The sequence below is a fragment of the Balaenoptera musculus genome, chromosome 5, assembly GCF_009873245.2.
Source record: "Balaenoptera musculus isolate JJ_BM4_2016_0621 chromosome 5, mBalMus1.pri.v3, whole genome shotgun sequence".
NCBI classification, from domain to species: Eukaryota; Metazoa; Chordata; class Mammalia; order Artiodactyla; family Balaenopteridae; genus Balaenoptera; species Balaenoptera musculus.
In genome coordinates, this window is record NC_045789.1 from 87,263,110 (window position 1) to 87,276,671 (window position 13,562).

The 13,562-nt window shown below is 43.6% G+C and overlaps 2 protein-coding genes across 3 annotated transcripts in view; both read right to left on the reverse strand.

The window, feature by feature from the left end:
- STIM2 (stromal interaction molecule 2) overlaps positions 1 to 7,238 on the reverse strand; it is a 162,440-nt gene extending 155,202 nt beyond the window's left edge. The window contains exon 1 of one of the 2 annotated variants that reach the window (XM_036853686.1): positions 6,645 to 7,238. In XM_036853686.1, coding sequence (XP_036709581.1) covers positions 6,645 to 7,053 — 409 coding nt within the window. In that variant the 5' untranslated portion in view covers positions 7,054 to 7,238. Of the gene's footprint in view, positions 1 to 6,314; positions 6,391 to 6,644 lie in introns of those variants that run through there. The other variant, XM_036853687.1, reaches the window with a different exon arrangement.
- A 1,194-nt stretch (positions 7,239 to 8,432) lies between these two features.
- On the reverse strand, positions 8,433 to 11,756 carry LOC118895778. The gene is made up of 2 exons (XM_036853307.1): positions 9,669 to 11,756; positions 8,433 to 9,292 (listed from the first exon to the last, which is right to left on the reverse strand). The coding sequence occupies exons 1-2, from the start codon at positions 10,209 to 10,211 to the stop codon at positions 9,197 to 9,199; spliced, it is 639 nt and encodes a 212-aa protein (XP_036709202.1). The 5' UTR covers positions 10,212 to 11,756; the 3' UTR covers positions 8,433 to 9,196.
- Positions 11,757 to 13,562: the final 1,806 nt, after the last annotated feature.

A 13,562-nucleotide genomic window follows, 5' to 3' on the forward strand; every position in this document is an offset into this window, starting at 1 on the left:
CCCACCCCCAATTTAGAACTTTCCTAGTAATGAAGTTCTCTGAGGAGGAAATGTTCAGGTAGACTAGAGGAACACAGACTGAGGACACAGGCTTAGGGGAGAACCAACCTTAAATCTGCAACAATGAAACCAGTCAAGGACAATAGTTACTGAAGGTAGGATTAGAAAGTGTCAAGACGGATTGAATATCCGGATTGAATACCTACTAATATAAAGATCTAGACGGATAAGGAAAGGAACAAATCATTTAGATTTGGCATTTGAAATCATCTACAGATCAAGTGTGAAATTCACACAATGAAATTCAAAAGTTAATTTTGAAACAAATAATATATCAGTACTCTGAGACACTGTTATTCAAATGGCGGCTGGGGGTGAGTTCAACCCTGATGCATCGTAATGTTAGTTCAATCTGGAAACAGTTATCTTTGTTAAGGAATAAACATGAATTTTAAAATATGGAATACTAAAAAGTTTCATATAAACCGTTTGTAAATCATCACATAAGTCCAATCATATACAAAAATAGTAATTTTTTAATTAAATAGGCACATTTGAAATAAAGACGCTCTACAACAAAGTGTTCCTTCTTGCCTGTTTTCAAGGCCTTGTACCAATTTAAGTCATTTTACAAACTCTAGGAGTTTAAAGGTTAAAGGCAATTTTTATTTCTTAGACTTTATATAAATAGATTCCTTTCTAATCTAACCATAAAGGAAATTTTATAAAATTTCCTCTAAACATTTTCATAGCCACTGTATCTTTTAAACTTTCAAGACCTCCACTTCTATATAGCTTACTAATTGGCCTCTTTATCTCTCTTATCTCCTCACTTCCATCCACCTAGACTTAGCTTTTCAAACACTGAGGTCGTGTCACTCCCATGTTTAAAAACCACAGGGCTTCTCAACCCCTGACAGGATAATAGATTTAGAACTCTAAGTTCACGAACAAAACATTCTGAAAGGTCAAAACACCTTTTTAAGCCTTTCATTTGACCTTAAAATTTAGAGTAAACTTACATTTTCCATAACTTGTGCATGTTTAGCATTGTTAAATGTTTTAAATTACTATTAAATATTTAATGTTTGCGTTCAAAATAATCTAGTAGGGCTTCCCTGGTGGCGCAGTGGTTGAGAATCTGCCTGCTAATGCAGGGGACACGGGTTCGAGCCCTGGTCTGGGAAGATCCCACATGCCGCGGAGCAACTAGGCCCGTGAGCCACAACTACTGAGCCTGCGCATCTGGAACGTGTGCTCCGCAACAAGAGAGGCCACAATAGTGAGAGGCCCGCGCACCGCAACGAAGAGTGGCCCCCGCTTGCCGCAACTAGAGAAAGCCCTCGCACAGAAACGAAGACCCAACACAGCCATAAATAAATAAATAAATAAATAAAATTTAAAAAAATAATAATAATAATCTAGTAAAATGAATATGCCAAGAAAATGTATCATAACTTTCCTGTGGCTTTCCATACTCCCCAGCACATGGCTGAGTACCCCAGTTTTAGATGTGCTGACATTTTGATACACAGGGAATAAACTAGGGAATATTAAACCTCTTGATAATTTGGCCAAACCTTCTTTCTCCTTGCATTTCTGCCACTCTACATACAACCTACGCTTAACTCTAAAGAAAACTATTAACTTATTCCTTATTCTTGCATACGCTTCCTCCCTGAAAGCCTTTTCACTCGTCTCCACAACAAGTCCTATCTATACATCAAGGTCCAGCTCAAACCCAACCCTCCTCCAAGTAATAGTCTCTAGTAGCCTTTCTTTCTCCAACATTTTTAGGTCTGTTATTGTTAATCACAGTCTATCTCATTATTATGTCTAGTTGTGTGTATAAGGAAGCATACAACATACCAGTTAAGAATCAAAGCTTTGGAATCAGAGAAACACAGGTCAACATCCGACTCTGCTACTTACTAAATGTAACCTTGGACAAGTTACTTAAGATCATCCTGCATCAGTTTCCTCATCTCTTACGTGAAGAAAGCAACTATCTAACAGAATTAATCTCACAATCAAAAACAGTGAGGTATATAAAGCACTTAGCACAATACTGACTGCCAGTAATGGTTTAATAAATATACCTATTATTCCCAATAGGCAGACCCATGTCTTAGTCTCTTTTGTATTTTTTCCCATTCGTACTACATGGTATTCGGCATATGCTTAATAATTGCTCGGTTGATGAAATCTGATCAATTCAGAAGTAATCTCCTAGGTAGGTCTTAATAAGGTAAGGTCCAAATTCTGGCGAATATCAAAAATGGCTTGCTAATCATACTATTAGCTGTTAATTTTAACATTAGCTTAATGAGTTCATACTTTAGCTACCCTATACACAAATACAGATCTCCATGCATCATTCCAAAAATGTTCCACACTGCATTATTATCAATGAGTAGGACAATATCCAAAATACTTGATACAGTTACTCAAAAGTCTAAATTAATCTAAGAACGTTAGCATGTATCCAATCACAAAGCAAGCCTTCAGCAAATTGAAGAATTCCTGTGTGGATCCTATTGTTAAAATTAAACTAAATACTGAACCCACTTTTCCAGCTGGCCCTCTGAGTTTTTCCTGTGTCAGGGGATTCCCAACAGAGACCACTCAGTTCTGCCATAGCATTCTCAAAAAGAGTACCAAGGGATGCAATGTTTCCAGACCAATAAGATTACTACCAATTCTTAAATGGTCAGAATAGACTAGATCAGAAGGGATACGAGTATATTCTTTAATTCTGTAGTCAGCAACAGGAAAAAGAAAAAACAACCTAGAGCAATGGCCAAAGACTAGTAAAGAAAGAGACTGGTATGGGAATTCCCTGTCGGTCCAGTGGTTAAGACGTTGCTTACCAATACAGGGGGGCAGGTTCGATCCCTGGTCAGGGAGCTAAAATCCCACATGCCTCGCGGTCAAAAAACCAAAACATAAAACAGAAGCAATGTTGTAACAAATTCAATAAAGACTTTCAAAATGGTCCACATCAAAAAAAAAAAAAAAATTTTTTTTTTAAAAAAAGAAATGGACTGGCAAATGAAAACTATGGGAAAGGAAAAAAAAGGATACAGCAGTAGACCTAGCCATCAAAAGGCAGCTTCAGGAAATCCTAAGCTAAATTCAAAAAGAATAACTTCACAAAAGGAGGAAAAACATTTTCTAACACTATGTGAAGTACACTATGAATTTAACTATTGTCACAATGAAAACATTAACACGTGCAAATTCACAAAATATTACTCAAAGTAACATATGTGTATATATATAACATATATATGACAAATATATATATTTTGTCAGAATAAATAATTGTGTTCTATAAACATACGATATATTTATGCATGTGTGTATGTCTATTGTATATATGTGTGCCCTTTCATAAGCTATTTCTCAGGGACCATATCTGGATGAGATCAATCACTGCCTACTGGGATCAATTCATTGACTCTGAATCTGTTAGGCAAAAAAGAAAAATAAAGTGATGTTTTGAATTATTCAAACACTGCTTTAGATTATAATCAACAAGCACTCAATCACCAATCCCTAACTTGCTTTAAATTTCAATCACTTTGAAAGTAAGAACCCTAAATATATATGTATTGTTATTTATTCTTATGACAATGAGCCTGTTTATTTTGATGTGACATAGTCTCTCTCTTTAAAAGAACACCCACTTGCTCAAAACTAAGCATGCAATAGATGATTTAAAGGCAATTTATTCTTAAAATACACTAAACCTATAAAGTAAAACTCCTGAGAGGCAAACTTCAGTGGAAACGACTGTTTTCTAGATTTTATTAGTAAGAGGCAAACTCTTATGAAGTTCCTAAAGGTAAGTATTTAAAATACTAATTTGAAGAGAAAAAGAGAAGATAAAGTGACTTTGGTTGTCATTTTCAGAGCTATTAAGAATTCACAGGTAAATGACATCTTTAACACAGAGCCAGAGAGAGTAATTCTCTCAAAATTCTTACAAGAATTTTCCATTTTCAACATTCACATGAAGCTTAGTTTCATTACTGAAACTCTCTATTCCATTTCTATCCATTAACACTGCCTAGGTTATAACACCGTATTTTTTAAGTTCAGTCTATGGTTCTACTTCCTGAAGTGTACAACAGCAATAATTAATTATGTTCTGGGTTTAGCACATTTACAAATGGTAACCATAAAAGAAAGCACTATTCATATAATCAGAATAGGAAGGAGCCCCATACTAACCATATAATTCAAAGAAATTTTCAGTATGCTCTAACTTTGACTGTATTTACATAAACTTATTAAAATAACCCAATTTAACTTGTACACTGTGTAATTTAATTATCTTAAATTTCAAGTGATTTACATGATTCAAAAAATCAATATTCAGGCTTCCCTGGTGGCGCAGTGGTTAAGAATCCGCCTGCCAATGCAAGTGACACGGGTTCGAGCCCTGGTCCGGGAAGATCCCACATGCCGCGGAGCAACTAAGCCCGTGCGCCACAACTACTGAGCCTGCGCTCTAGAGCCCGCGAGCCGCAACTACTGAACCTGCGTGCCACAACTACTTAAGCTCGCACGCCTAGAGCCGTGCTCCGCAACAAGAGAAGCCACCGCAATGAGAAGCCCACTCACCACAACTAGAGAAAAGCCCGTGAGCACAACGAAGACCCAATGCAGACAAAAATAAAAATAAATAAATTTATTTTAAAAAATCAATATTCTAACAAAGGGAAAGACTATTAAGAATATTAAAAATAAATTCCAGGGTCAATCTTATTTTAGTAAACTTATTTTAAAGCACTACAGCACAAACTAATTTTGTGTGATATATCAGACTTTTCATCCAGTAAGAATCACCTTTCCTTTTTCACAATACCATAAATAACTCAGAGGAATTTAATTCAAAAGGAAGGATTATAAACAGCTTATTAAAATAAAATTCGATCTTAAGTAATTTTCTTGACCTAATCTACATGATATACAACATACTGTTAGTGGTTAATACTACATTTTCCGAATCATGTGCCCTTTTAGCAACTACATAGTGATAAAACACTAGCCAATTATTTATTAACCAAACTTTTCTGCTCAAGAAACCAAGAGCCACACTCCTATAGCTTCTAGAAACCCAAGTAATTCTGCTCCTTCCCTTCGTGCATGAGGCATTAAACCTTCACATTATAGTTTTATCTTGCTACTTTCCCAATAATCACTATAAGACTATGCAAGCATAAAACTATCCAATCTATCCTCTCACTCAAACTCTATTACACTCCTAATACTGATCATTCTGTAATCGTTTTATCAAAATTACCCAGTGATAAGTCTGATGTTTCAATTTCCACTTAAAGGGCTTGATATACTTCAGGGTAAAGCAAGTTAAATATTCCGATCATTATGTTCCATATACTACAACTTCCAAAGAGCTTGGAAAGTTTACCAACACCCTCCTCTCTAGAATAGTAAACATCCTGTCATAGAACCCAGAGAATAGCTGCTTTGCTCTAAAGAATAGAGCTCCTGAGCTCCATCCACTCACAGCAGCTGTTAGTAACTTTCAAACGCCTGTTGGACTATCACTTTGGTTAAATTAATGATGGGTCATCTTTTTCCACTTTACTTTTTCCTTTTTAGTCCTGCAATTATGTAGAAAATCTACAAAGTACTTTTAAAAATAAAGTACAAAAAAAAAAGCTTACTTTAAACTCCACTACTTTTCCAAAAGAAATCATTTCAAGATCCTTACATCACTACTTAAACCACAACCTATCAGTAGTACATGACAATGGAAAGCTTTAAAAGGATTCAATTTTCTACCTCACCTTACCACATATGTTCGCCAGTTTTCAATAATTTCAAGAACGTTCCATATTTTTAAAAAGTGCTGTTGCAGTCTATCAGAAGTGTGCTGCTCAAATACGAGCACCGAATATCCTGCACTTGGTAAATTTTCGGTATATTCCTGGTAACCTGCTCAGCTTTCTGCACCCTTTGCACCCAGTGATGCTCCCACCAGCAAATACTATCTATCCATCCTTTAAAACGGTCTTCTCCCCACTCCTCAAAAAGTCCACATTAGGCTTAGAGGTTTCCGCATACTAATAAGGAACCACTAAATACCACTAGGTATTATGACTCTCAAAGAATCCTCTCCAGCAGACTCCCCCGGGACACTGTGCTCAGCGGGTCTCTGAACCTGTGAGACTCGCTGCCAGCTGCCTTTGCAAAAGCAGCACCAAAGGCGGTCTCAATACCGCATTGCTGCTGCTGACTTCTCCTAGCAGTTTAAAAAAAAAAAAAAAAAATCAGTCCAGTACCCTGCAGACCCTGCTGGCTCTTCTGCAGCACGGAAGAGAAACCACCGCATTGCTCAGCGTGGAACACCGGAGAGCAGACTTAAGGGCGGGGAAGCGACTGCCGTCGAGAGGCTTTGACGAGGGCGGGGTATCAAGGGGGAGAGGGAAGGCGTCCGGAGTGCAGCGCCCAAGCAGCTGCCAGGGCGCTGGCGTCTGGGCACCCGGCTGGGCATCGCGCACTGACGAGAGCCGTCGAACAGCAGGCGCCGGGCAGAGGGCGCGGGCCCCTCCCGGGGATGGGGGTCCCGCAGCGCCCGGCCGAGCCCCGCCCGCCGCCCTCCCGGCCCTCACCTGTCATGAGCGCCGGGCTGTCGCCCCCCGCCGCGGCGGGAGAGGAGGCGGCCGCCGCGGCAGAGCCCGCCGCCCGCCGTCCGCGGAGGTGCCTGGGCACCAGCTCGCATCCGTCCGCCGCGCCTGCCACCAGCAGCCCGAGGACCAGCAGCGCAGCCCAGCGCCGCCGCCGCCGCAGCCAGCCCGAGGCCGGGCCGGGCGTCGTGGCGGGATGAGGACGCGGAGGAGGAGCGGGGGGAAAGCGCGGCGGCGCCCCGGCCGCCAGCCACTCGCCCGCTTCGCGAGGCGCGGCCGCCTCCTGCGACTCCTCGGGCCACCCCCGCCGCCTCAGACGCGAGCTCCTGTCGGGCTCCAGCCTGGTCCCGTCGGCACCGGCGGCCTCTGGAGCTCGGGTCCCGGCTGCGTTCATTGGTTTCGGTTATTTAAAAAAAAAAAAAAGGTGAGGAGCAAAAAGGTACGTCGTCTTCAGGCCGCGCGCGACACTCGCGCTGCTGCGGCAGCAAGACTGGGATCCGCTGCTCTGGCGCCTCCAAACACCAGTCCCAGCGCCCGCGCCGCCGCCGCCGCGGCGCATCCCCCCGCCCCCTCCGGCCCGCGCCCGTCGTAGTACCACGCTCGGCCCGGACGCCTCCTCCCCTCACACATTCGCTCGCATACCAATCCCCCGCCTCCTTCAGCCCCTCCACTGCGCAGGCGCGACGGGGCTGCATTGGGCCTGCGCGGCACTCGAGCCCCGCCCCCGGGGGCGTTCCGGGTAGGACGAGAGCCGTGGGGTGGTTTCCAAGGCTTTCGCTGAGCGGCGAAGATAGGGGGTGGGGAGGAAGGCGGACTTGCCCCCTTCCCCCATTCACGTCCCCCTCCCCCATTCACGCCCCCACCGCGACTGAGGCGGCGGGGGAGGGGGAGCGGGAACCGGAACCAAGGGGACGGGGAGAAGAGTACGGACATCCGAAATCGTTTGGGCGACTTTTAACCGTGCAGATGGCAGCAAAAATAATTGCATAGGTCAGAAAACCTTGTAATCGGAAACAGCGGCGTCTCCAGAATTTCGGTATAGGTGGGGCTTACAAGAGGCTAGCAGTATGGAAGTGGAGGTCATAGCGTTTTACTTACTTATCAAAGACTTAAAGCTCTTGCTAAGTGCCAGTGTGCCAGGCAATGTCCTAAGCGCTTTACAAATGTACACATTGTAACTCTAAAAGTTAGGTGGTGGTATCGTTTTCATCCCCATTTTACAAAAGAGGAAACTAAGGCTGAGAAACGTTGTTACTTGCCCCCAGTTTCCGCAGCTAAAAAATGGGAGACGGTGCCAGATTTAGCGCCACTGAATGTAAATATTCAAAAGGATTTGGTCTAGCCTCTCTTCTCCTATGTTCAAACATTACCTGAACTCATCACCTCCCTAACCGCACCCCACCCCAAGGAGTCTTTGCTGTCAGCTGAATAGGTTGACAGAAAAACGGTGTTTCAGATTTCATTTGGCTTCACGTACCTCAAAAGAAGCACGCCACACACACAAACACACACACACACACACACACACACATTCTCTCTCCAGAGGCACAAAATTGTTTTGCAGATAGGGTTCTTAAGCACAAAGGTCCTGTTTGTTATTGAGTCTCTGTTGTTGGGTTAGGGTTTTGATTTGGTTTTTTATTGGTTTGTTTTCTCAAGTCAAGAAGATACTCAAATTACACAATCTCCCAAATAATTTCTTAGGCAGTCTGACCAACATAACCATGAATATCACTGACTATGGAAGGACAGATGCACATTTCAGAAAAGAACTAAGAATTTCTTTGAGGCTAATCAATCTATCAACAATGATTTCTTGACAGACTTCTTGGGGACACGGTGTTTAGGTGGCAATTCTTTATAAGGCATCAGGGAGATTATATTTCCCCTGCTGAAAGGCACAGCAATCAAGTCACATATTTGCTGAATGTCCTCCAAAAGGAGATAATTGTGCTAGAGGGCCAGAAAAATATAAAGAAATAGCAGGCTTGTTTTCTGCTCTCCAGAAGGCAACATTTCATCAACATTAACTGAGTGCCTAGCATGTGCCAGGCAGAGTACTTAGTAGTGGGGATTCAAGGGGGTATAAGAGGGACACTTGCAAAAGTCAAGTCAGTTCAGAGATATAAGCCAGAGAACACCGTCCCTGCCTGGGGCATCTTACAATCTTGCTTAGCAGATAAAATTTACACCCATTAAACAATTAGAGGCTAATACAAGGTAATAGTTAATCAGTTGTTAAATTGGGCAGAGCAAGCTGTTACTGCTGTTTCAATAGCAGTATGAAACCACGAACAAATTAACAAATCACTGGGTCCAAGCTTCTTTAAACAAAGATGATATGGGCTTTTTTTCTTTCTTTTAAAGATAGACGTTGGCACTGAGATGGTACTGGATTGGGGCTTATGATTGTTTATTCTTCTCACTACTGGAGCCACAAAGGAGTTACAGAAGTAGAAGAACCTGCAAGCACTAAAGAGACCTCTCTCAGGCAAGCCAGGGTTCGGCAAGACATCCTCCATCTCGTATCATCTTTGTCACGGGTACCAAAGTTTCCGGCTGTTAAACGAGTGGCCAGAATGCATCTTCTTGCTGAACAGAGGAACAGTTATCACTGTGCATCGAGCAGAAATCTAGGTGCAGAAAAGAGAAAGTCCATTGCTTTGGAAGACAAGCCTATCTCTAGAATTACAGATGCTACAATTTGCAAGCCAAACGTAAAGACAAGGTTCCAGTTGAAGCAATCGCTTCCTTTTCTTCTCAGGTTTCCTGTTCCACCTCCAAGCCGTTGCTTTCACTTTTCTTTCACCTCCAGCCAAATCCTATTCAAAATCCACTTTGACCCCTTTTCCCTGACACCTACCTACTCCTATAGCCTGATTTATACCTTTTAACATCCAAACCTCACAATTTACCATTTATTTACAGAATGTCGTTACTGTCTAATTTTCACCCATTCAGGACTTCAAGCGTCTGATAGGCAGCAGTGAGCTTTGGAATCAGACAAACCTGGTGGAAAGAGCAACTCCACGATATTTCAGCTGCGCGACCTGTAGACAAGATAATCTGTCCTAGGTTTCCAAAGGGGAAACTGGGGACCACGTAATAAACCCGCCTCACAGGGTTGTTGGTGGCGGCGGGAGACTGAAATAACAGGTCAGCCATTGCGCGGTGTCCGGCACACAGATACGTAGTCATCCCAGGGGAGAACTGGCCCCAGGCTCTGGGCGTGTATTCTAAGCGTGTTCCTGGCTTAGGAAAATTGCATCGCACTTTGCACGGTGGATTGATTTCATCTTCCGACAAATCCCTAACTCTGTGGGGCGCCCAGCACAGACGCACACTAGGATCCGTCCACCCGGGCCCTCTCCATCCCAGAAGCAAATCCGCCCTTCTTAAGAGTCTGGCTCCTTCCGCATCACCTTTTTCTCCCCCTTCTCCCCGGCAGCCAGGACAACCCACGACACCACCCCCGCTCCAACCCGGAGAACCGGATCTGGTCCCTCGAGTGAGGCCAGCAGCGCGCCTGCGCCGCCCGGCAGCCTCGCGCATGCCCGCTGTCTCCTGCCGCTTTTCCCCAGGTGCGCGAGCTCTCAGGCTCCCGCGGTTCCGGGACGCCGCGCGCGGCTGCCCTCGCGGCTTCCGGCTCCCCCTCCGTGGGCGGTGCGTCCTTGCACCCGGCAGCCAGGCGATGACGTTGTGACGCGGGCGGGCTGTGGGTGGGCGTGGAGCGAGAGCAGGGATGGGGGTGGAGAAGTGGGGAGCTCCAGCCTGTGGTTAACCGAGAGGAGCTTTGTCTTGCGACTCGCACCGCCCACGGAATTTCTCCGGTCCGCCTGTGACCTGTAGGGCGGTTGCAAGTAGGATTTCTCACCTTTGACTTCGTGTCCCTGGAATGTCGGGGGCTGACTGAACATCATCCGAGAGCCCGCTTCATTTGCTCATCCTGGTTAAGCCCCTCGGAGAAATGCAAAGAGCTCCCTTTGGTGGAAGCACCGTTGCGTACCAACCCTTTTATGTTTTCCCACTGACTCCCCACACTAGCTTGCGAAGGAATCGAGGCCCCGAGAACTTTGGAAACACGTCCAAAGTGATACTGCTTATATGATGGTTCCAGTATCTGATCAGTGAAGCCTCCGCGTATAAATATGGCGCTCAAATTGTTGAATAAATTAAAGCACTAAAAAATAGTGACACATTGGAAGTAACTCATTGGCAAGATTCTTTCTCCCTAAAGCCAATAAGGCATGGAATATTACTCACCTAATCCAGGGAAGGTGGTAAACCTCATACCATCTTTCTGCTTGAGTGGAGAAAGGAAGTCTCCTAAAAGGTGTCGTGCATCCAGTGTAGGAAATAAAAAACTAATAATTTTTAATGTACTAACATACCTTTTTTAAAAGACACCCATCAGAGCAAAAGCAAGTCAACTTTGCCCACCAAAGCTATGGGAGTCAGCAGGCTCTGGGGTCATTTCTATTACTAAAGATGTTGGCCCTGGTACTGCTTAATCTGAGGTGTTACATGAATACTAATGATCATGTAGTATCTGATAAGTGCAAAAGCAGTAGGAGTTGACAGTTCCTGAAAAAAGAGTGGAATTGTGATGGAGATAAAAGAAGAGGTATTCATAATTGAAAATGATGAGAGAATAAGAATTGCTTCATTTGCACACAGATGACCTCCTTGGATAGTACTGACAATTCTGAAGATAAAAAGGCAAATTATACAACAGGTAAAACATGATACGCCTATGCTCTTGACAGCAAGAGACTGGAAAAGTGATTGATGGAATGGAAAAACCTTGGAGTATGATGGAAGAGATAAGCTTCTAAGTCAGATGCCTACTAACCTAATCTGAAGTCAGTTAAGACCAAGTATTTGTTCTGGAACTAAAGCTTAGGATGGTAAATTTTTTGTTTTCCGGCAAAGTGTGGTTCCCTGGGCTCAAAGCACTAATCAAATGTTCATAACACCTGTGAGTTACAGGGCACAAAGCTGTTCAAGTGTTCCTTTCAATACTTGAAGAGATTATCTAGGAGGAAATTACCTACCCTCAATTTCAAAGTACAGTAAGTCCCCTACCTATGAGCCTTCAAGTTGTGAACTTTCAGTGATGCAAACGCACGTTCCATCAACGTCAGGCATGAGTGAAATTGCAGCTTGCCCTCCGTCTCCTATTGCTGATGATCTTTCAGCTCTACCATCTCCCACCTCCTCTCCCTCCGCCAGTCAGTAACTCTTCTTTCCTGTTCACTCGATGCCAGCCCCTGTATGCCATCGGTTGTACTGTACTACTGTACTTTTCAAGGTACTGTAGGATTTTAAATGTTTTCTTTATTTTTTGTGTTTGTTTTTTATGTATTATTTGTGTGAAAAGTATTATAAACCTATTACAGTACAGTACTATGTAGTTGATTGTGTTAATTGGGTACCTAGGCTAACTTTGTTGAACTTACAAACAAATTGGGCTTATGAATGCGCTCTCAGAATGGAACTCGTTCATATGAAGGGGACTTAATATATACAAAACATGTCTATTTTAGGAAAAGGTGCCATACAACATATATGAGCAAGGACATTTCAAAGTTTCAAAGGGTTTTAAAATTTTAAAGTTTCAAAGGGTTGCCCATCTCCCTTTCCTTTTGTGGAAAATTCATCTGGAGACTGCAAATTTAAACTCCTTCTCATGAAGTTTGAATGAATAAAAACATGGCCATAAGTACAGCCATTTGGAATCTAAACGCTTTGTAAGGAGAGACGCTCCTGTATCTTGGTTCCAGGAAAGCCAGGTCCTTGCTGGAAGCTTATTTGAGCTATGATGTCTATAAGAATGTGGATTCTGGGGCTTCCCTGGTGGCGCAGTGGTTGAGAATCTGCCTGCCAATGCAGGGGACACGGGTTTGAGCCCTGGTCTGGGAAGATGCCACATGCCGCGGAGCAACTAAGCATGTGCACCACACTACTGAGCCTGCGCTCTAGAGCCCACAAGCCACAACTACTGAGCCTGCGTGCCACAACTACTGAAGCCCACCCGCCTAGAGCCCATGCTCCGCAACAAGAGAAGCCACTGCAATAAAGAGTAGCCTGGGCTTGCCGCAACTAGGAAAGCCCACACACAACAACGAAGACCCAATGCAGCCATAAATTAATTAATTAATTAATTAATTATTTTTTTAAAAAGGGCTTCCCTGGTAGCACAGTGGTTAAGAATCCGCCTGCCAGTGCAGGGGACAGAGTTTCGAGCTCTGGTCCGGGAAGATCCCACATGCCACGGAGCAACTAATCCCGTGCGCCCCAACTACTGAGCCTGCGCCCTAGAGCCCCCGAGTCACAACTACTGAAGGCGGCGCACCTAGAGCCCTGCTCCGCAACAAGAGAAGCCACCGCAATGAGAAGCCCCCGCTCGCCGCAACTAGAGAAAGCCCGCGCGCAGCAACGAAGACCCAACGCAGCCAAAAATAAATAAAAATTAAAAAAAAAAGAATATGGATTCTGGAGTTCACATAGCCATTTACTAACCGTGTGACTTTGGCCAAGTCACTAAACATTTTAACTTCAGTTTCTTCTGTAAAAAGGTAAAAAGTTCATAATAATAGTACCTAGACAGGGTTGTTGTGAGGTAAAAATGGTTGTAAAGGTACCTGGTGCATAAATAGCTGTTAGTATCTAAGCTCATAAGGGTGTTAAGGACAAGAGCTTGTTTTCACTTAAATTGTGCAAAAGAGGAACATGGAAAGAGAGAACGCAAGAAAAACAGACAAGAGCACATACCACAAAAGTAAGCACATAAAAATCTTTACAGGGCCTATGCCTGAGGGGATGATCAATGATGGTATTTGAATCCCAGTTCTCTAGAAAACAGAATCTGAGGTAAAGGCTTATATAACAACAATTCCTTGG